This window comes from Physcomitrium patens, chromosome 25 (genome assembly GCF_059467195.1).
Source record: "Physcomitrium patens ecotype Gransden chromosome 25, ASM5946719v1, whole genome shotgun sequence".
Lineage (NCBI taxonomy): Eukaryota > Viridiplantae > Streptophyta > Bryopsida > Funariales > Funariaceae > Physcomitrium > Physcomitrium patens.
In genome coordinates, this window is record NC_143434.1 from 3,460,555 (window position 1) to 3,481,879 (window position 21,325).

Genomic DNA, 21,325 nt, shown 5'->3' on the forward strand with positions numbered 1-21,325 from the left:
AAGTTAAATTAGATAGAGATTTGATTAATTCAAAGATAGATGTAATAGCTTTACTTTCTAAAAAATCAATTACAGCTTCTTAATCTAAGATATGAAGACTTAAAATTTTATCAATAATAAACTTATGAAGTTAATTTTAATAAGTATAAAGAAATGGTGACCAAATCATAAATAGATTTTTACCCATTAAAATAATTGACCTTTTGAAACAAATATCAGATCTAAGATAAGAAGAACATAGAATATGATGACTTCTCACTTGAAATAGAAATCTCCAAAAAAAATTCTTTAAGCTTTGGAATAATTTATTTAGTAGAATCTAAAAGAATATGTTATTAAAATATATATATATATATATATATATATATATTGTAATTTTTGTTACTTCCTGAAAAGAAGATTATAATAGGTTAAAGAAAAAAAAATTTATAAAATTTTAAAAAACAAAAATAAAAGTTTAATTTGGAGATATGATATTACTAATTTTAGAAATATATTAGATTTTTTTCTAAATATTAGTATCATATACTGAATCTAGGCATATTGTTACTAAGAAATTAAATTTGGTTAGGATTTTATAAAATAAATGAAATATCTTAATAATAATTCAATCATATAATATAATACAAAAATCTGATAAAAATATATGATTTAAGTTATTCAAAATATTTAAAAAATTAATATATAAATTTGGGATCAAATTGATAATGTTCTATTTAAATATAAAATTATTTAATTAATTAATATAAAAAAATTGTAAAAAGAAAGAAGAAATTATTTTAAAAAATAAAAAATAAAAAAATAGAATAGCTAAAATTATCTAATTGAAAGAAGAAGAGAAAAAAAAAAAAAAAAAAAAAAAGGTGATTAAAATCTTTTATGGCTTAATAGATGATCTATTTTTTTGATGCCAAAATCTATTATTAAGATCTTATTTTAAACTTGATGATATATTCAACCTTTTTTGGATCACCACTTTTAAAGAGATTACAAAAGACCTAAAATCTAATCCCATTCCAATGGAAAAAAATTAAATTAAGATTTTTAATTTGACTAGAATTTTTTGAATCAAGCTCAATCTTAGATGGCAAATAATATTAATATAAATAATCTGGCATAAAAGGATAGTAGTTAATACTTAAAGAGCATAAGTCAACCTAAACATATCTTCTCAATGTATCCTCTATATCTCTTGTATAAATTAAACAATTCATTTTAAATTTTTCTATTTCATATCAGCTTGTAAAATACAAAGTCAAGTCACTTTTTTTTCTACACAAAATAGATCTTATAAATATAGATAAAAATTGTAAAAGACCTTTTTCTAGGAACAAGCTATTTTCACTATTAAAGACCTTCTAAACTTAAAAGATCTTGGCTAATGTGCAGATAGATTATTTGAATGCAAATAAATGCTTTGATCTTTAAAATAAGAAAATGGAGTGATGCAAAAATAAGACAAACTATTTGGTCTAATATTCTTAAATATAGTTGCATGATATGAAAAAACATGTGCACAAAAATACAAAAATAATATAACCAAGTATACACAATTATAAGATGATGAAACAAGTCATGGATTTGAAAAGATTATTAAAAATTAGAAAAGAGATGACAATTTATTGTTCCAATAATGTTTCTTGCAATGGTCTTATCATATACATATCATATGAAGATTACTCAAATATATTGGATGCCACATTGTATCATGATTTATAATTGTAAGTTTGCTTTGAAGAAATATTAGAGCATAAGTAATCTTGTTCTCTTGCTCCATTTATTGATCAAAGCAACAAACATAACCCAACTATGTCCACACAAAAAATTAAATAAAAATAAATTAAAACCATGAACATTATGTTTTATTCATGGTAGACTATCCGGCGCTGCAATTGATACCCGCCAGTGTTTAACGGATACTCATGTACAGGTGGCAGACTACAACGGTACATTATAAGTCCAGAGGATGTACCGCGACATTCATCCAAATTCAGATTTATCATTCATCAATCCAGTCTCGATAAAAATATGCGTATCATCAGGAGCTCTAGAAGGGAATATGCCTCCCTGATTGATTAATTCCTAATTGAGTTCTAGCGCGGGTTCTGACCCCCTCGGATGGGGACTTGTCCATGGCACATGCAGGCCTTCATTCCAGAATGAACAATCTATAAAGAATATTCCCGAGTAATGTCGACGTATCGAAAAGTAACTGGTTCCTCATCCGCTTAAAACGTCAAAATGTAGGAGAAGTTTCGCTGTGCTGATCCGGCAGTCGAAGGGCGAGAGTTACGTAGGTCGACGCTAAGTCAGCGGCACCTTTGCAAAATTAACGCGGCTATGCTTGAGCAACCGATGATTCAGATGACTGCGATGGCGCCACGGGAGAGGTGACCCTTCAAATGACACTAACAAAACTTGAAGCCGGATTGAAGGCCAATTCTTCGAAGAGTTTTCCATCTGAAGCTGCTGGAAGTAAGAGTTTAGGCTGGTGTGAAGTTACGCCACGTACATGAAAGTTTCAAGTGGCCACAAACTGATTGCACCCCATCGTAACCGACGGCCAGTGATTTGATTGGATCGTGCGTTTCGGTTTCATGTAAAATCATTCAGCGGAGTATCGCGATTGGAGCTTCGCCCGATCGGGAGGCTTTGAATCAGATTGAACGACGTATTCCACCAATTTACCCGACGTTTCGGTACATTTCTTGGGAACAGTTTTTCTCTTCACCGATGTGGTCTTCCTTGTCAGAATTTTTTTTTGTCCCTCTTAATAACTATCGACTTTCTCTGATAATTGGTCGCATTTCAGTCAAAAGTGGCGGAAATTTGGAAGGATTTGGACTACGTTCGGGGAAATGCTTGAAGAAGAGCGATTACGGTCTCCTCATGTTTTGGGATTAACTAGTGGCAACTGCCTTATATTCTTTGTTGCATGTGAATTCACTAAGCACTTGTTTTCTTTTCCTTTTTTCTGAAATCGACTTCGGTTAATTCCCGTCAGGCTTTTTATTTATGCATCGGTAATGTCGACGATCCACTCAATTTATCTATAATTAGAGAATTCCTCGTTACACAGTGGATTCAGAATTGAATCAAAGATTGATCGTAAGTTAGTTGAGAGGTTAAAACAGGGAAGCTCGATGAATGGCAACGGTGAGAAGGAATCCCGGAGTGGCATCCAACTATGCGGAAGGTGCTGCAATAGTGGGAGAGAGATGACTTGAAGGCACACTGCGGACAGTCAAACTTCGATGTGATGCTGTGGATGCCATTTGGAGACGCTGTAACTGCAAACTGACAAGTTAAGGCTGGAGCCCGCTACACGCTCCTCACTTTCTTGAATCCCACGCAATTGGAGAGGAAGGCTGTGACACAATCAGGGATTGCAAGTGCAATTTGCAAGCGAAGCAGGATTAGCTGTTACTACTAGTGACTGTGGCGAAGCTTGCTGTTCCAAGCAACTTCGTGCGGTCATGTAATGTTGGCGATATCGCATTACACCTAATAACGTGTATGTGTACGTAAGATTCCGCCGCTTAATTCTGGTGCTCTTTGTGTGCGCTACGTCTTCCAGAAGTCTTCTTTGACTTCTCGTGAAAGATAGGTGTCGCGGCGTCAACAACCTTGATACGCTTTATCCTTAATTTTGTTTATTGAGTTGGTTTTTATTTGGTCTCTGTCTCTGTCCCTCTCTCCATCTCTCTCTCTCTCTCTCTCTCCCACCCGCCGCCACCCTCCCCTCCCCCTCAATGTTTTTTGATGTTAAGAAGTCGTTGTAAATTTGCGCTAAATTGCTGCATTCAATTCTATTCTGATTATCAAGCACGATTGTATCGTCCCAAAGTAGTGTCGCTACCTTATCTGCAGCCTTTTTTATTTTTATTTTTTTTCTGTCCGAAGGACTGTGTGACGGATAGAGGCAAGCTAGGAACCAGAACAAGGTGTGGGCAGTGCGGCGCGGAAATAGACGCAGAGGCAGTATGAGGAGGGAAGGTCGTGTTTCTGGCAAACCTACAAATCATTCCAGATTGACGGGAAAGTGTAAGGTTGTTGGATGCTTGAAGTGTCACGATTCTCTGCCCTTAAATAAATCGAGAGGGAAGGGCAAAGGAAGGATCAAGAGACTCGTGTCTGATATTCCCAGCACTCATCTGCTGTCTGATTGGCGCGTGTGCAAACCTTCTTCGCTTTCTTCTCGTCGCAATGTCTCCCGCAAAATCGCACGGCATGGTCTGAAATGGGATGCTGATACGGACTGGGCATCCGATGATGAGGATGTTGAAGCTAAAGATGGTGGAAATTACAGAAAGGAGGCGGAGGGATGGGATCTCTCGATCTCTGTTCTGCTTGACATTGCTTTGGAGCACATCCAAGAGGCTTCGGAAGACAAAATAGTGCGTCAGGAGGCTCACAAGGAACTCCTCGATAGTCAGGAAGCACGCGAATCGCACGGTACTCTTCAAGGTTGCGATGGTGACAGCATCGGTGCCGAAGCACCAGATTTCGAAACCTTCAAGAACGAGTTCGAGGTGTTCAAAACTGAAATTGAATCAGAGTGCTCACCGTCAAGTGTGGCGGAGTGTTCCGACAGCTGGTCAGGCATTGAGCTCTCAGACGCCGATAAGTCTAGCCTGGGCGATTGGGAAGACGATTGGTCTTTAGTAGGGGCTGAAATCGCCGTGTAAATACACAGAATTGGATGAGTTAGCAACATTCCTTCGAAGAAATTCTTTCAGTCAGGGATCTTCGGTATTTCATCCTGTCACTCCCTGAAAAGTTCACACATGCATCGGTTACCACTACATCTCAATGAAATTGGAATTTGATGTATTACTTGCTCGCGAAGGCTTTGTTTAAGTAATAACTTTGAACTTGCTGGAGTTCATTGGTGTTCATGACGACCATCCAAGTGCTCTCAGTGCAAGGATCTCTCGACACAATCAAGACGAGGGCAACTATGGAGACTTCGTTTGAGCAATGCCTGATTCTGGGAGCATTCGTGATCCAACTCATCGGACCAGCCCCAAGGTGCCGTTTCATGTAATTCGTATCTGTACAGTTAATTAGATAAAAAATATATATATCTTTAAAAAAAAAAACAAAATAGTGTCCTTTCAATCAGCAATTTGTAAGTTGAAATGCCAGTTTGTCTTGTTACTTGAAGAGATTACTTCTGATCTCTCAACTTCAAATAAAGCTATTTCTGGTTGTAAATACACATCACATCTCTGAGGATTGTAATCACTTCTTTTCCCTACGCATAGGTGTAATCTTTCCGGGTTTTAATACCGTTACTTCAACTGTAAGCTGTATTTGTTCTGGAAATAATTGCTATGACTTGATCTAGTTTATTTATTTATCTATTTATCTATTTTGTATCACAATGATTACTGGCGAAGTCCTCCAGATGATACGGGATGAGTGAAGTCGTGTGCCACGCAACACCTTGTCATTGATCCTGTCGGGAACTGTACTTTATTCGGTAAGGGAGCGCTACGTGTTTGTGATCCAGATATTTGGAAACAGTTCTTTTCATGATTCCTGTCCGGCAGCTCTCACCTCAGGACCACTTCGTTAGATTGCGTGTCAACATGTTCAAAATCACTTATGTTCTTAGGTTAAATATCTCTATGCGAGTCAGGTTGCAGATATGAAGAATCATTCTGTAGCAAAGTATAACAAGAGTGCATGATCATGGAAACGGTTATGGACGGTTAATGAATGTTATATATTAATAATAATAATGGTCGCACGCATGCTTAGCACCTAGACATGGACGTGATCAAGTCATGCTACGTGAAACTAATAGTAAAAAAATCTAGCACAAATATACAGGCACTTTGATCCCATATACTGGGTGCGAGTCCACATCTCTCCAACGAGAACGAATATAACTATGAGGCTAGAGATCCTCGTTTTTGTGACACACGAGTGAACTGGGATGACAAGAAAGTTTCTTTTTGATTGAAAAATGCTGAGTAAATCTATCCGAACGAGAATAGATCGCTGCTGGGAAGACCCAAGAGATAAACTCTTTTCAACTGCTCTCCCATCGCTAACCAACCCAGCAGCAGAAGATAGCGTTAATCCCAGTGATATTATAACGATGCATTGAACGCAGGAAATCAGGTCGTCTGTCGAGGTTATACCGTGTGCTTATATTGGTGACACGCTGCCTTTTGGCAAAACCAATGAATTTAAGTTACACAAAAGAAAGAAAAAAAGAAAATGGGAAGTGGAGGTAGGAAAAAAAACAAAAAAATGGGGGGGGGGGGATCAAACTATTGTTACAGATGGAAAATTAACCAGGGAAGTCATCAAATTAGTTCTTCACACGCTCCTAGTATATACGCTCCAAGACATAATCCACCATCTTCTCTAACGATCGCCGGGTGTCTCCTTGAGGCAAACATTCCAGGGATTTTTTCGCCAGATTGCCTTGCTCCTGGGCGAGCGCACGCGCTCTGTCAATGCCACCGCCTCGGTGCACAAGAGAAATCGCGGCTTCCAAAGACCCTTCTTCGGTGAATTCGGAATCGATTAGCTCCCGCAGCTCAGGCTCTTTCTCCAATGCAAACAAAACGGGTGCAGTGAGGTTGCCTTTGGACAGGTCACTCCCAGCGGGTTTCCCCAGCTGCTCTGATGTTTGTGTGAAGTCCAGAATGTCGTCCACTACTTGGAAGGCCAGACCTAAGTGCATCCCATAATCGAACATTTGGTTGGACACGCTAGAGGTGGAGTCACTGAAAATGGCAGCAGATTTCGTGCTTGAGGCTATAAGAGATGCAGTCTTATAGTAACTCTTGTCTAAATAGTTTTGCAGTGTCACCTCGGTATCAAACAAGTTTTGGGCTTGCTTGATCTCTCCACTAGCGAAATCTCTAATCACCTGTCAGGACAAGTACAGGAATTGCAAAACAATCAGACATTACCAAGGCCAGAGCCCAATACACCTCTTCAAGATCCGAGGAGAGTGAGTAGCAGAATAGAGCGCCTTGTTATTCTGTTCCCAACGAAAAGTAGACAAAGAGAGTTTTTTGAGTACAACCAAATCCAGGGAGAAAAAAAAAAAAAAAAAAAGATACCCAAGTGATCAATAGGTTAAGAAGAAAATTTGTCTACCTGACTGATAAGTTTGATAACTTCCAGATTGTCGAGGTTAGCTAGATACCAAGATGACTGCGCAAACATGAAGTCACCAGCTAATACAGCAACTCGTGTTCCAAACGTTTGATGTACAGTTTCCTTGCCTGTAGAAAGCAGGTTGTGTTAGTCTGCTGATGACATCGAGGTAATTGCAGTGGAAACCCGTTGTTCACCTTAAAAAAAGAGTTCAGTATGATCACAGTACACTGGCTAGCAATGAATTTCTATTCGATAGCGTCTAGGATGTAGTTGTCGATAATTCATTGTCCCAGAGTCATAAAGTCAGACAGGAAGTACCCACCACGCCTTGTATCACTCTCATCTAAAACATCGTCATGGATCAAACTGGCAGTGTGAATCATTTCGGTAATTTCTGCTAAGCGTCTATGTTGTGGTCGCAACTCCCTGCATACAGGCGGGCAATAGTTAGCTACCAAATTCAATTTGAAAAAGGATTAATTTAAAAATAATAAAAAAAAAGGCGCCAAACCCTGGAAGGCATTATTTCTATGTCTATTCATCATAATTCAGAACGTTGATCTCTCTAAATGTGGAGCTTAGGGCACAGATTAAAGAATATAACCAGGATCCAACAAGCACTCTAGATCGTTAAGGGGATAACGACAAAAACATACTGTATATTGGAGAGCTGGCAAGTTGCTCTAGAGACGAGAAATACTAAAGCAGGCCTCATTCGCTTGCCACCAGCACCAAAAATTTGCTTGGCTGCTGCCATCAGCATAGGATTGTCAGCACCTACAATCTGTCACAAACAGTTTCCATTCAACGCCTCTGATTAAAAACAACTAGAATCTGGATACAACCAAAGAATTCAATATCCTAGAGAAAACTCCCTGCTGAACTTCCCGCATGAAAACAACTGGTGAGTGAATTATGCCAATCACTATTAAATCAAGTGAATGATTGTTTTATAAAAACATACGCACTCTGTAATCAAAAGTCGTTACAGCTCAAGATCAATATCTGTACAGGAAGTAAAGAAAGCTCACGATACAAGGAATGAACTGGGAGTATTAACCTTTTGCAAGTTATCGTTCAGGAGCTGCAGGTCATCTGAAACGGGAGCTACAAGATCTGCTAGGGTTAATTTTGGCTTTCCTCTGGGGCTGTCTACCTTTGGCAAAGAGGGTACAACACCACTCGTACCCTTCCGCCCTGTAGCACTCAATTCTGCGATCATCCGGTACAGTGTCCAACGGGTTAAAAAATACTGCAACACTTTTCACCATCTTATGATTATTGATCGAGCAAAATGACTTCAAATACTAGCTGCTGAGAATAGGCAGAAAAGAATTGAGTACCAGATAATTCAGGAACAGTGCCTGTCTCCAAGTTCTTCATGAAGTTCCTCTCTGTAAAACTCACAGTCGGTGGCGCAGCCTGCTGCACAATCTGAAGCCGATATCTGCTCCTATCCTCAATTCTGTGACTGCCATATAAACCAGTCGTCTTGCCCAGTCCTAGCGGAATACGTGAAGCGGAAGCGGATGGAGGCATGCAAACAACGCACGGCTCCATTGCAGCCCTGCTTACGCTCGCGCTCGGCTTCACGTCCCTAGAGACAGAATATGCACTAGTGCTACATTCAATGTGAGAAGCTGCCAATGAGGACGTCACGGGCAACCCGGTGCACGACAGAGCGGCCATGGCCATCAGTTTTCCAATCAGATTGGAAAATCTTGTTCCGGGATCAACTTTAGAGAGCTTGCATCACCCACTGTATAGCACTTCCTTCTCTGAAATCCCCAGAACAGCTCAAAAATAATCCACAACCCAAGAATTCCTCAAAAGTACAAACGCTCCGCGACAGCTACCACCATACGCAGCTTTCGAAGAATATTAGCTCTCCCCTAAAGTCTCCCAGCAACAGCGTAAAATCAAGTGATAGCTCCCTCTCCTATCCTCAACCACGTTCAAAGCACACCCTCTGCAATCGCTACCAGTGTACCCGCTTAACTGAAATCGGCCTCCAAACAACCTTATCCTCAGGCTCACTGTACTCAATCTCTTCAAATTTCCTTATGAATGACAATAGCTGCACTGCATTCGTAGAAGGATCGACAGGTGAGTGCTGAAAAACGATAACTCTAGAAAGGTACGAATTACAACTTTGAATTGAAAACAATGGGCCACGACTAGGATTGAGTTGACGCTTGAGGTGGCCAGGAGGGGCGAAGGTGTACATTAATACACGAACAATGCCACAATAGGTTGAGTTGGGTTTGCTGAAAGGCTTTAGGTGTTGAAGAAAGATGGCAGTGAGAGGAAGAGGAAAACTCCAGGTCAGAAAGGTCAGGGGACCCACAAACAATTATGCCCACAGGAGTGAGGAAGAACAGCAAACCAAGAGACGGTCGATTGTGTGAAGGCAACGATGGCAGCACCGCGCACTAGTTTCTGATCCAGGTGCGGGCCACGTCGCCCGGCTACCACATGCCTACCGTTTCCACGGTACACTTCGGCCTCAAACTCACGATTCTACTTCGTCGGATCCACATCCGGAAGTCGTTCCGTCGCCTCCCTAGCTCAACACCTCCCTTCAAATCCTCCCCCTCCATGTTTCCGTCAACTTTACGTCGCGTGTCGATGCGAAAAGTAGAAATTAACTGGCGAAAAAATCTGGGTCTGCTGGAAATTCCTCCACTTTAATATGGTGGCACCCATCGCACAACTAGGTAACTTGCATTCCCATCCTTGCGACGTGGATTTCACAGTTTGGGTGAATTTCCTCGCCATGACTTGGATTTTGGGCTCCATCTCCATCCGTTGCAAGCGCGGTGCTCCTCAAGATTTCCTCCATTGGCTCCACAGATCCCATTCCTCCGAATATTTCTTCTAGGATTAAATTATCTGGCTTTGAAATCATCAGTCAAGTATGTCGACTATGTCGTAATAAATTTTACAACTGGCTGACCCTGAATGTTAAATTACGCAAACGAGAATGTGAGATTTTATTGCAAGTTCTCCATCGTGTACGTTACAAGGAGTATCAAATATGTAAGCCAAAATGCATTGATGCAACAAACAATAAAGTACACAATTGCGATAAAACAGCATAAAAAAATTCCCGAGAAGATCCCAGTTTCCACGACATTTTTGGCGCAAGCGGGCTCGATTTCAAGCAGTGATGGATGCTTATTCGAATTCCGCTACGTGGAACTGGCCACATAGCATCATTCTTTCACCCTCGACTGTCTCCTGAGGCCATAAAAACTCCAAATCATGCTTCAACATGTGGTCTGGTGCTAGTCACCCACAATCCCTTGCGGACCTTTCATTCATTTTTCCTACAAATCAGATGGACCCTGTCTCACGTTTCCTTATGTGGTTTTCAGTCCACTTCCCAAAACATTTCTTGCCGAAAGCGACGCTTTGTCGTTAGGTCTCTAAATAAGGTGTGACTCCATAACAAATTTCCCATGTCTCTCATCAGTGGGTAGGAGAGCATAAATGCTGTTCGTTTCCACTCTCTGATGCAGACTAAAGCTCCTGGACTTTCATAGAAGTTTGCAAAATCCGCACCGGAAACATCCACACCTGTAAATAGACACCTGGTTAGAGTATCCCACGAATCGACCGGATGTCAGAACTCCATCAAGCTTGATTCCCCCACCACATGAATTCAAAACCAATGATACTAAGCTCGTATTACATTGGTGACGTCTACCGGAGCCTGTGCAGAAGCTGTAGGGAATCTTTCCGGCGCAGTAGATTGCCTCACCTGGTAGTTGGCGAAGTTCAGGGACATGAACGAGCAAATTAGATTAGAAATCGAGAGTCGCTGTGCTGTATTTTGTGGGTGAATACGCAAGTATGTAGGAATACAATCTGAAATAATTCATCAAGTGCCTGACAACAAATTGTGAAGCAGCGTAAACCATGTGCAACGATCACACAGAGTTTTGTTTGATGTGATCCTAGTCGATCACCTAATTTTACTACCTTCAACTTTTTACAGTAGCAAAAGTATTTCCAGCTTGATTTGGGTCAATATTTTTGTAAGGGACTTCCAACCTGCTGTGGATTCGGGGGGGAAGCAAGCAGTGTGGCGTCGTCGAAGATGGGGGATGATGGAATATGCCCTCAGTATTAATTAGACATTGTCCTGCAGAGGAATCAAATCAGATCGCGATTTCATCCTACAGCAAAAACGTAGGGAGTTTTGAGTGTCAGCCATGGAAAAGCCGTGACGAAGTGCTTCATCGTGAATTCGCTCGTGCTGGATACCATCGCCGCATACGTCCCCAATGAACCAGGCTCGCACGTCAGGGCATCAAAGTCTTCGCTGGTGACGCTTGCTACAACATCATGTTCTGTTGCTGTGTTATCGTTAGGAATCACTTCCAAAGAAACCCACACAAAGGGACGGTCAAGACTGTTCAAAATGCAGACTCGAAAAAACTAGAGCGGGCTATGCTAGGCACATGCAATGGAGTAAAATCATCTTCATTAAACCCGAGCGTGAAAGATACTTCATGATCCAGCCTTAACTAGTTAACTGATACACAGGTAGCATCGCCTCTCACAATACTCTAATTCAGTAGTGTAATTGGCAACGAGAGCGTAACTCGAGAGCTTTGGTACTTGCCAAAGTAAACCCTAAAACCTCTACTATATAAAACTGACGATATATACAGGAACAATAAGGATGCAGCACCCGACTGATACCATCTTACATCCTGATTGCGTTGGTGCTCATCTATCCTTCAGTTGCTGTATGAGTATCTCCAGCTTTTTCCGATCACCAAAGCTTTGGATCTTAAGCTCATCACGGAGGTCGTCATTACTGAGCTGCAGAAGCACCTCGCCATCGATGTTATTCTCTACAAATATGGTTGCATATCTTGCAAGCCCTTGCTGACCTAGCCACTCCATTGTCTCTCCGACGGACCATTCCTTGGGCTTAGCTGCAAATTTGCGATCAAACCCCCTTGTCAGGTTGACATTTCCGTTACATGTGTGTGCTGGTTGAGGTGGATTACAAGAAACAAACCGGAAGGAAGTCCTAACCGAATTATTTTTTTTCTTGCATGCCCCCTTGACAACAACAATCATGGGCGAGGCGTGATGTTAATGGGGACAGTGTCCATCTTCTCGTGCTAAACTCATGTCCAAATTCAACTAGCCATTCATCCTTTCCGCGCACTGATCTGTATCAATGGTACACACTGTGCAAGATTCACAAGCGACCTTATTGCATTGGGTGAGTGCTAAAGCCACAGTATGTTCTGTTTAAAAATTTCGTGTCTTATGATTTTTGTCATATTTCCTGTGTCGGGAGTAGCTACAGAAAGAGATTCCATATGTTCAACCGACATTGACAGGCAACTATTCCGAACAGTTAGGTAACATCAATCGTTGGCTAACGAAGAGGAAGAGGGCGATAGGTTCAAGCGAAGCCTTACAAGAAAATAACCCAGTGTCAGGGGAGGATCGTTGCGCTAGAAGCATGTCGAATTCCTGCAGCTCCCTCAATCGGTCGAGTCGTTCCTTCTCCTCTGCACTGATCTCCTTCTCCTTAGGTTTTTGATCTTGTCCCTTCTTGCCGCTTATTCTCTTAGATCTAGACACTTCCATGAGAATTTTTTCGTTCTTAACACGGGCCTCCGCAAAAGGCCGGTGCAATGCGCTAAAGAGTAATGCAACATTGCTCACTAGAGCGACTTGCAGAAAAACTCGTAATCCACCGCTTATCAACAAAAGAAGAGAGAAGAAACGCGGCCCTTCATAGATCATAGCGCTTGCAACGAGTGCTGCTTTTGGCTTCGCTGGCAAATGCCTTTGTTTACTCGCAAACCTCATCCACATAAATAAATTTGCAAAAGGGATAAAACTTAAGGCTAGGGAGAAAGCGGTCTCAAGGAAGCCTGCACCAGCCGCCTTAATTTTGCGAGTATTTATTTCGCGACGCAATTCACCTATTTCACTGCGGCTATGCTCCAAAGCGTACCACTCGACAGCAAAATTCGCCAACATAACACTACAGAGGATGAGATCCGCGGCAGCGAAGAAACCACGCGACCCAGGCAGTAAACCCCTCAAGCTTGCCACCCAGCCAACGAGAAAAAGCCCCTCAAACGATGCCAATCGAAGAGGCATAGAAACAGCCAACTTCAAGGGAACATCCTTGAGCTTTGGTGCGCTCTCTTCCTGCAAACTAATTTCAAAATCATTCAAGGCTTTCTTTATCTTCTTCTTAATCCCAGCCCTAGTGGAACAGACTCCAGAGGCACATGATCTCTTCGGCACCTGCAAGGTTGTAAGTTTTTCGAAAGAGCCACCGACTCTAATACTCTGTTGCTTTTCCAATCTCGTAAACGAGACATGAGGGGAAGTTAAACCTCTACAACATTGCCGCGCAGACTTACGAGTACGAAGAGCTAACGTTGTCAAATTCCTTGCCGCTGCACAGTATTTCCCTGCAGAGGCTGCCTTGATTACACGGATAGAGTACACCGACTGCCCAACATGAATTGAGGACGCCATGTCCGCGCCGCTGGAATTTGCGTCACAGAATCCTAGCTACGCCATACAGACTAACGCAAGAATTTGAGAAGTTCATGTTCCAGATTCCTCGCACTCTCGTGATGACTGGTGGTTACTGTCGATCACCTTGGACTGCAAGACACCTTAGGATTGGATGTTGCAACAGAGTCGAAGCTCACTGCTGAACGACTTCGTCATCCGAAACCCATCAGAATTATCACTTTTCGCGGTGTGGAGGAAGCAAGTTGACACCGAGGCTCTGATCTGAATGGATATCTTCGCTCCAAAATTCCAAAGGTAATTAGGATCAGTACCGTCCTCCGACACACGGACATGATCTATTGGAGAAAAATTGGGTCTGCTTGAAGTGTTGGAAAACAGCTGAGGTTAACTTGCAACATCTTTAGCAGTGCCATCAATTGTTGGGACACGGATTATGGCTCCATAGCGCGATTGGCTCTTATTTGAAGAGGCCGGGTAATCTAATCTTCGAATTAAATAAAGCAGAAGATGCAACCGGGGTTGTTAACGACCAAGAAAGACCAAAGCGTTCAGAAACTGGCATGGAATCCAACCATCAACAACATGATGCGGCAAAAACCAAAAAAGCGACTTTCTTTTACAACAATTCAGGGGCTTAGAACCAGGCAGACAATTGCGAAAGTGCACGTCACAATGCATACAGAAAACTTCAGCTTCAAGGTCACTCTAGTGCGTACACCCCTCCATCGACCACTTCGACTGAAACTAGAACAGTGTCTGCTTTGCTGTGGATCTGCAAGTGATATCACTCACGTGTGCCAAACGCCCTACAGCAAGCCATAAATGGGCGAGAAAAAGCAGGCGACCAGAAGAAAATCGCCAGGAGCAAAGTCTCAATCACCCCAGATGTTTGCACATCTGAAACCTGGACACTATCCTGTTTGTTCTATAAGAGAAAAACGGCATAAATCACCCTCCATTATTCCTTTTCACACTTCAACTGGAACGGCTTCTGATGCTCTCAACCTCTTCTCCGTTGGGTGCGTCTCCTCATTCTCGAGCTTTCTCTTGGTGCCTGCAGTAGCCGCCTTCGGTGCAGGCTCAACCATGACAACATTTTCATCTTCCTCTTCCTCTTCAGCATGTCCATTCTCAGCTTTTGATGGAGCATCTAGTGCAGGCGTCGGAGCAGCTGCAGTTTCTGTGGTGTTGAGGGAGGCTAGATCACCGGTTAGAACCATCCCTTCTGGCTCTTTCTCTTCGTCAAAAGTATCCCTGTATAGTATCATATCACAAATAAGTCTATCGAAGTTGAGACAAGACCATCTAAGCTACACTGTAATTCAATCACTACTATAGTATCATGCTTCATGAATAATGATACCTGTGCTTGACATGAAGGCTGCATCGGAAATCCTGATGATAATCCTCAACCGTCAACACCACACCTGTCGTAATGGGAGTCGGATAATCTACGAACTTCTGCTCCATCACACAGCGATTGCAGCTAAGTAAGAACCAGAGGACAGCGAATCTCGCAAATTTCAGGCAAGTCCATGGTCCTTATTTGCAAAAACAATGCTGCGCACTGACAATTGCCTTCTTATCAATCAATAAGAAAATCTGAAGATTTGTACAGAGGGTTAGTGTTCTAGAACCTTGTCAAGAAGAGCTCTGTAGTATGCCACCATGTCCTCTTCAATGTCTTCACCTGCCTCGTGTAGAAGAGTTGCACCCTGCATGATAACAGGATCCGTGACACCTAGCTTGCGCTTCACAACCTTCTCGATCACCTCCCTCATTGTAGCCGTAGCGGTGTTCAGTTCCAACACTAATGGCGTCTGGTCTCCCACGTTACCAGCACATTTCACGAATAATCAGTAACTCTTATTCCCACATATCATCACGAAGTTATTTGTCTGGTACTAAGAATCACAACAAGAAGCCAGGTTCGATAACCAGAATTATAGTGCCAACTCCAACCTAAGGTGGAAAATGCTAGCTTCTTGCATTTCTCTAGACCGCTATAACTTTCTAGGGGATGTTAACATAACAACATCTCCACCTCCCAAGTTTTACAGAAGGCAAAGTACCTAGCCTCCAGAACTTGGTCGTATTAAGCCCCAAGACCCATTACTGAAAACGAAGAAAAGCCAGGTTCCTACCTCAGAGCAGACATAGCAACGAGGATTCGGCTCAGCCATCTCTACTGGCATCAGCAGCATTTTTCCTGAAGGATGCTCCACACAATACGTCATCCTGCGTCACAAGGTAGTCTCTTCACAAATCATTTCCTCATAGATAAATGAAAATTCAATAGAGGATGCCAGATTAAGAACGCAATCATAGAACGAAAAATGGAGGTAAAAAATTGACAGACCGACACTCCTCGGTCCTATTGCTGAGAAGTTTCAAAGCTTCGAGAACAATAAGTCCTGCTATGATCGCATTGGTGGTGGCAATGGCATGAATGATATTGCCGGCCATGCCCTTTGCCTCAAAGACACTCTGCATAGGGATTCCAAAAGAATGTGCCCGCAAGTTGGCAGCAGCTGTCACAAATTCTACCGCCAACTGATCATCCTTGTCGAAGACAATCTTCCCAACATCCTGCAGCCAACGTACTGTTAAAGAAGGATAAAAAAAGAAACCAAAGCTGTAGCAACAAATTAAAAATGTAACTTAAACGCTCAACTGTGACGTCCCAACTTTTTATCAAAGAGAAACGCACCTTGCTTCGTTTCTCAAGGAACAGTCGAATCGATTCCAAAAAAACCCTTGCATTGTCCTTCACACTCCAGATCTCTTGCGGGTTCTTCAAATTCAAGGACGCCATGGCAGAGACTGTACCATCATTAGAAGATGCATTATTTTGTGTCGCCGCATCTTCTTCAGTGAGAACTTTGTCCAGGAACAAAGGGTCAGGCCGCCTTCTTGCTTTCCAAGTGTCCTCGTTTTGGAGAGCAGTTACAATATTTTGACCAAATATTCGATTGAACACACGCTCTGCATATGACCTATTGCTTTCTCCGCTCCGCACTTCAAAGAACTCTGCTTCATCTGGATCGTTACTAACTGCATTGTCTTCATTTGACGTGGATCGTACGTCCAGATCACTAACTTGACCTTTATCACCAAATAGTTTTGCCAGCGCCAACTCTTTGGCCCATACAATGCAGTGAATGAGCTGCAAAGAAGATATATATATATATATATATATATATATATATATATATATATATATATATATATATATATATATATATATATATATATTGAAGCGTTTAGAAGGGGAGAAATCTATCAAATTAAAAAGTAGTAAAAAATAGGAAATTGAAGAACGCACACATTGGTGCACCTACTAAAAGACGACCTGGAAGGTCGAAAACTAAATACAGAAAGACAGGAGCTGCAGTACCACATACTTCATGCTCATATCATCCTCCGGTTTCAAAAAACCTAGTAGAGACGATAGACAAGAAGAGGTATGAACCACGGAAACGTAAACACACCTTGGAGGGAGTACTCGTGATGGTACAAACTGGATAAGATTTAGGTGCTGGCTTAGGCTGGCACTCATAACACTCAGTCCGTCCCTTAATGTGTACTGTCACCTGCAGTTTGAGAATAATAATATGTAAGAAAATGTGAAAAGTTGAAAGGGGTTCGAAAGAAAAAAGCACTTGCATTGAAAAATTTGCGTTGGAATAACTACACAGACGAGAGCGTGTACTTACCTGGCCAAGGTAACCAGTCGTACCACTTTCCACCAGAGGTACGCCTGCAGCCAAGCACATGCGGTTCACATGGCGCCGTGCGTCCAGGTTATCCAGGCCATTTAAGACCACACTAAATTGCTTGAAAAAATCTATATCAAACTCCTGGTTTTTCACATTCGCATGGTGAGCAACTATCTCTACTCCAGGCCGAAATTTGAGAACTGCTTCACGCGCCACCTGCAACGGGAATTTCGAATGAAAACCTCCCTAACGGAAAAAGAAATTTTTTTTTATTTTTAATTAAATCAAATTAAAGATATTTTAATTACCTCTTCCACATGCTGCACAGAAGAGTCTCTAATCAAGTCGCGGCCAAATCCAACCAAGTGCATCAATTATTTCACCAGTAAGAACTGCAACATACCTTTGCTTTTGACTGTCCCACATGGCTTTTGCGAAAGAGAAACTGCCTGTTGAGATTGCTCACTTCTATAGTATCCATGTCAATCTGTAACAATTGTGATCAACGTGGGTGCTATAGTTCTTTCTTGTGTACGACCAGATATACTTCAAAGTAAAATAAAATAGAAGCGCTGTTCAATAGCATGTTTTAAAAATGTATAAGAGCGAAGAAAGTTGCCGAGAGCACACAGGGTAACTGACCAAGTGAATGTGCTTAAAACCAGTCAGCACTAGCGTCTTCAAAAGCTCGCAACCAATACCACCAGCCCCCACCATGAGAACCTTCTCTTTCTGTATTCAAAGGATCTGCCGATCAGAAAATCTTTACAGAATAGCCCGACAAGAAATTGCAACAATCCAGCACAGGAATATCGTTCCATTTATTTCCAAGTTCACTTCGAATCTCTTCGCAGCTCTGAACTAATCTAATCACTGCAGTCTTCTCATTAAAAAAAAAGGGGGGGACGAGAAGCTAGAAGAGAGAATTTGTATAAGATACCTGAACATCGTTGACATACATTTGTTGGCTAAGCTCCCCTGTATCCAAACGAGTTCCAAAAAATTACAAAGAAGATTCAGACTTCAGTGTCATTGTAGTACAATATGGCACTGCTTAGCATAACACTCTTGAATACCCGTTCTGTAAACCCTCAAAAAGTGCACAGGATACCTTCTACGTAGAATTCCATGACAATCATAAAATGAGGGGGTGAAAGAAGAGCTTTTTTAAATATCTAAAGACTTTCGCCAGTTGAGAAGCATAACCCTCTCTTTTCTATTATTAGTATTATATCAAAAATATTTGCTACAGTGTCAAATGGAGCTTGTGTAAATAGCATGGGCAATAGAAAAGATGGTTCTTGTACAGAAAGTACAGAGGTCTTTACAATGAGAACATAAAGATGCCCGATGTCCCACGATCACATCTCTGCATCGCGACTTCCAAACTCCTAAAGATTTTGAATTTATAGTAGATACTATTCGTGATTAACCATAAAAGCATAGATGAATGATCCACTCTCATAAATACCTCTCCGACACTCGCACTACGCCAAACCCTAGCCCGCTAAGCACTCAACAGTAGCAAACATCACCGAAACTTCACAGTACATTCATTGGCAATGAAAAAACAGATACTTACAGTCCGACAATCAACCCTAACAATCAGTTTCGGAAGCTAAGAGGTGAAAGTTCGCCCAACGAGAGAAAAGAAATCCTGTACCTGAATCCGACATCGCCATTCTTCTCTGTTCTGCACCCACGCAGGCCAAGATTGCGCTCACTATCTCCAATTTCTTAGAACACTAACACTCGAAAGCAGCCACTCTCAAGTTCCTGAATATGAAATTATTCAAAATGAGAAACAACAAATTCTCATACCGCGTATTGAACTCGAAAGGATTATTTCTGATACAAGCGACATAAAAAGTAACAATAAAAATGCCACCCACTCATTCATGTATGAGACTCTTTTAAAAAATCGTAGACGAGAGCAAAAATCCTCCCACAGACCAGAAAATAACAGTAAACCAAACCCTCCTGTGATTGCATACTGACGACACGAAATATCGTTCCAATGCAAGAAACGGAGCAAGTCATACATGAGCCCACGAATCAGAGCCTAGCTTCTAAATTACCAGCAGAGATTTCCGAAGAAAACTAAGAGAAAACCTGAAGTCCTTGCTCAGAGCAATCAACAGAGAAAAACCCCCACCACCCCAACTCTCAAAAACTTTCTCAGAGTCGATGCCACGTCCAGTTCCCAGCCCGCAAAACATCAAAACCGCCCCGATACTGTTCATCAAAGGCGATAATCCAAGCAAACTAGTAGCAACAGAGCACAACTCATGAAAACAAACTACCGACCCCCCAAAAATAAAAAAAAGCACACGGACAAACGCTGCAACGCATTGCACCTCCAATGCTAGAAACTCCCGCCGCTCATGGCGCAGCCGTAAGCTCTTCCCAGCGAATATATAAAAATGCTGTCGCCAAGACGTGGAAGGAAGCTCGAAGCTGGCATTGGCTTAGCCCAAGCGTGCGAATTGGTGAGAAGCAAATTAAGCTCAGAGGATGGGAATCGACGAGAATGGCTTCGAAGAGCGCGGCATCTTAGAAAACGTTTGGCGGTGTTTCGGTTCCCGTGTTACTCCTCCACATTAAACAGCCTCTCATGTTTTGAGCCATTTTTTTTTATTTTGAGTTACCTTTTTTTTTATTGCAGACAAATGGGAGAATCCTTGCTGTCAGAAGCAGTTACAATTGCTGTGCTATCGCGTTAAGAGATTTACACCACTTCGCTCAAATCTGTTGCAGTGGGATTCCGAAGTGTTGTACAGTATTTTGTTTTGTTTTGTTTTGTTTTGTTTTGTTTTTTTTTTTTTTTTGAAATATTACTGTGAAATAAATTAAACTTTTAGATGGAATGTTAGTGAATTTCATTCCTTCAGCGGTGGCAATAGCAACTTAACGCGTTTCTGACTTCCCGGAAACGAATATTCTTGTGTGTTCAAAGTTGAACGGACATGTTATCTTGAGATTTCGATGAAATGTTTGCCACACGGAATGTGCATCTTTTGAAGAATGAACGGAAGAATATTTTTTGGACCATCTAGGATTTTTATGAGTATTTGTGGGATATGCCCTGTTCAGATTAAGTTAATTTGCATCCTTGTCATGATTTCTTTGGCTTTCAAAGTATTAAATAAATCGATAGAGACGAAGAATTGTTATGGGTTTACTCTGTCTGAGGTAATTATTCCTCGATTTTAACAAAAAAGTGATACTGATTAGATCATTGAAAATTAATAAACTTGAGTGATTATAGATATTTGGACATGCTTTTAAATAATAGAAGTGGCCCAGATACAATGAGTTCCGAAAGTTGGAGAAAAAATGTGAAAATGAGGTTCGATATCCCGAATGGTCTTTCTGTGGACTTCATCGAGATCAAAGTTTAGCGTATTGTAAATAAATGTACGCGAGGGTTTTTATTATCATTTAACATCATACCAAAACCATTGTCAGTGCAAACAAAAATGTCAGTATTCCTTGGTTGACAAATGTAAAATTACCTCATCATCGATTGTTACGCACACAAATCTCTCTTCCATTTTCTATTTTTAGATCTCCAAATTACTGGTGTTCAGTCTTACTTCGAAAAACTTTTTTCAAAAGAATGTTTGACAAGGACTCGTTCACATGTACAATTCGTGAATGCAATAAAAATGTTTCACGACAGCTACAACTAAAGCAGACACACAAATTCAAAGCAACCAAAAACACTGATATTGTCATGAAAAGTTCCAAGACTAAGATCTAAATAGTTGACTCTCAAGGTAGGCAATTCACTCAAACGGCTTTGGAAAGTGCACATCTACAATATTGCATTCGATAATGAACAACTCTGACTTCTTTGCATGGCAGTCTCTCTCCGTTCCAAAAATTTAGACTTAAGGACCTCTGAGGGTCCACAAGACGTTTAGAATAAATCTTTTCAAGTCTGT

General features: G+C 41.4%; 4 protein-coding genes and 2 long non-coding RNA genes across 12 annotated transcripts; 2 read left to right on the forward strand and 4 right to left on the reverse strand.

The window, feature by feature from the left end:
- Window positions 1–3,302: 3,302 nt before the first annotated feature.
- LOC112278373 (uncharacterized) lies at window positions 3,303–5,221 on the forward strand. Of its 4 annotated transcripts, XR_002968684.3 has the most exons (3): window positions 3,303–3,524; window positions 3,904–4,752; window positions 4,923–5,107. XR_002968684.3 is itself a non-coding variant. In XM_024511731.3 (2 exons), exon 2 carries the CDS (start codon window positions 3,984–3,986, stop codon window positions 4,686–4,688), a length of 705 nt encoding a protein of 234 aa, XP_024367499.1. In that variant the 5' UTR covers window positions 3,374–3,514; window positions 3,904–3,983; the 3' UTR covers window positions 4,689–5,221. The 4 variants fall into 4 exon arrangements, 3 of the variants coding, with proteins under 3 accessions (XP_024367499.1, XP_024367498.1, XP_073388136.1); XM_024511731.3 differs by having other exon boundaries at window positions 3,374–3,514; window positions 3,904–5,221; XM_024511730.3 differs by having other exon boundaries at window positions 3,379–3,520; window positions 3,904–5,221.
- Window positions 5,222–5,707: 486 nt separating this feature from the next.
- LOC112278371 (uncharacterized) lies at window positions 5,708–9,365 on the reverse strand. The gene is made up of 6 exons (XM_024511727.3): window positions 8,472–9,365; window positions 8,189–8,340; window positions 7,785–7,912; window positions 7,451–7,554; window positions 7,126–7,253; window positions 5,708–6,892 (listed from the first exon to the last, which is right to left on the reverse strand). The coding sequence occupies exons 1-6, from the start codon at window positions 8,821–8,823 to the stop codon at window positions 6,344–6,346; spliced, it is 1,413 nt and encodes a 470-aa protein (XP_024367495.1). The 5' UTR covers window positions 8,824–9,365; the 3' UTR covers window positions 5,708–6,343.
- Window positions 9,366–10,097: 732 nt separating this feature from the next.
- On the reverse strand, window positions 10,098–11,483 carry LOC149986262 (uncharacterized). The gene is made up of 3 exons (XR_016500989.1): window positions 11,185–11,483; window positions 10,823–10,891; window positions 10,098–10,707 (listed from the first exon to the last, which is right to left on the reverse strand). It is a non-coding gene; the product is annotated as an uncharacterized LOC149986262 (long non-coding RNA).
- A 117-nt stretch (window positions 11,484–11,600) lies between these two features.
- LOC112278372 (uncharacterized) lies at window positions 11,601–14,053 on the reverse strand. Its single transcript, XM_024511728.3, has 2 exons — window positions 12,576–14,053; window positions 11,601–12,077 (listed from the first exon to the last, which is right to left on the reverse strand). Exons 1-2 carry the CDS (start codon window positions 13,654–13,656, stop codon window positions 11,866–11,868), a joined length of 1,293 nt encoding a protein of 430 aa, XP_024367496.1. The 5' UTR covers window positions 13,657–14,053; the 3' UTR covers window positions 11,601–11,865.
- On the forward strand, window positions 12,236–12,692 carry LOC141045039 (uncharacterized). The gene is made up of 2 exons (XR_012216951.2): window positions 12,236–12,373; window positions 12,512–12,692. It is a non-coding gene; the product is annotated as an uncharacterized LOC141045039 (long non-coding RNA).
- Window positions 14,054–14,245: 192 nt separating the features above from the next.
- Window positions 14,246–19,971, reverse strand: LOC112278370 (SUMO-activating enzyme subunit 2). 4 transcript variants are annotated; one of them, XM_024511721.3, is made up of 13 exons: window positions 19,736–19,971; window positions 19,042–19,154; window positions 18,319–18,356; window positions 18,021–18,110; window positions 17,782–17,865; window positions 17,376–17,594; window positions 17,151–17,252; window positions 16,370–16,825; window positions 16,019–16,248; window positions 15,804–15,897; window positions 15,297–15,479; window positions 15,023–15,120; window positions 14,246–14,913 (listed from the first exon to the last, which is right to left on the reverse strand). In XM_024511721.3, exons 2-13 carry the CDS (start codon window positions 19,058–19,060, stop codon window positions 14,628–14,630), a joined length of 1,899 nt encoding a protein of 632 aa, XP_024367489.1. In that variant the 5' UTR covers window positions 19,061–19,154; window positions 19,736–19,971; the 3' UTR covers window positions 14,246–14,627. The 4 variants fall into 4 exon arrangements, with proteins under 4 accessions (XP_024367489.1, XP_024367493.1, XP_024367490.1 ...); XM_024511725.3 differs by having other exon boundaries at window positions 19,042–19,071; window positions 19,736–19,944; XM_024511722.3 differs by having other exon boundaries at window positions 19,457–19,740.
- Window positions 19,972–21,325: the final 1,354 nt, after the last annotated feature.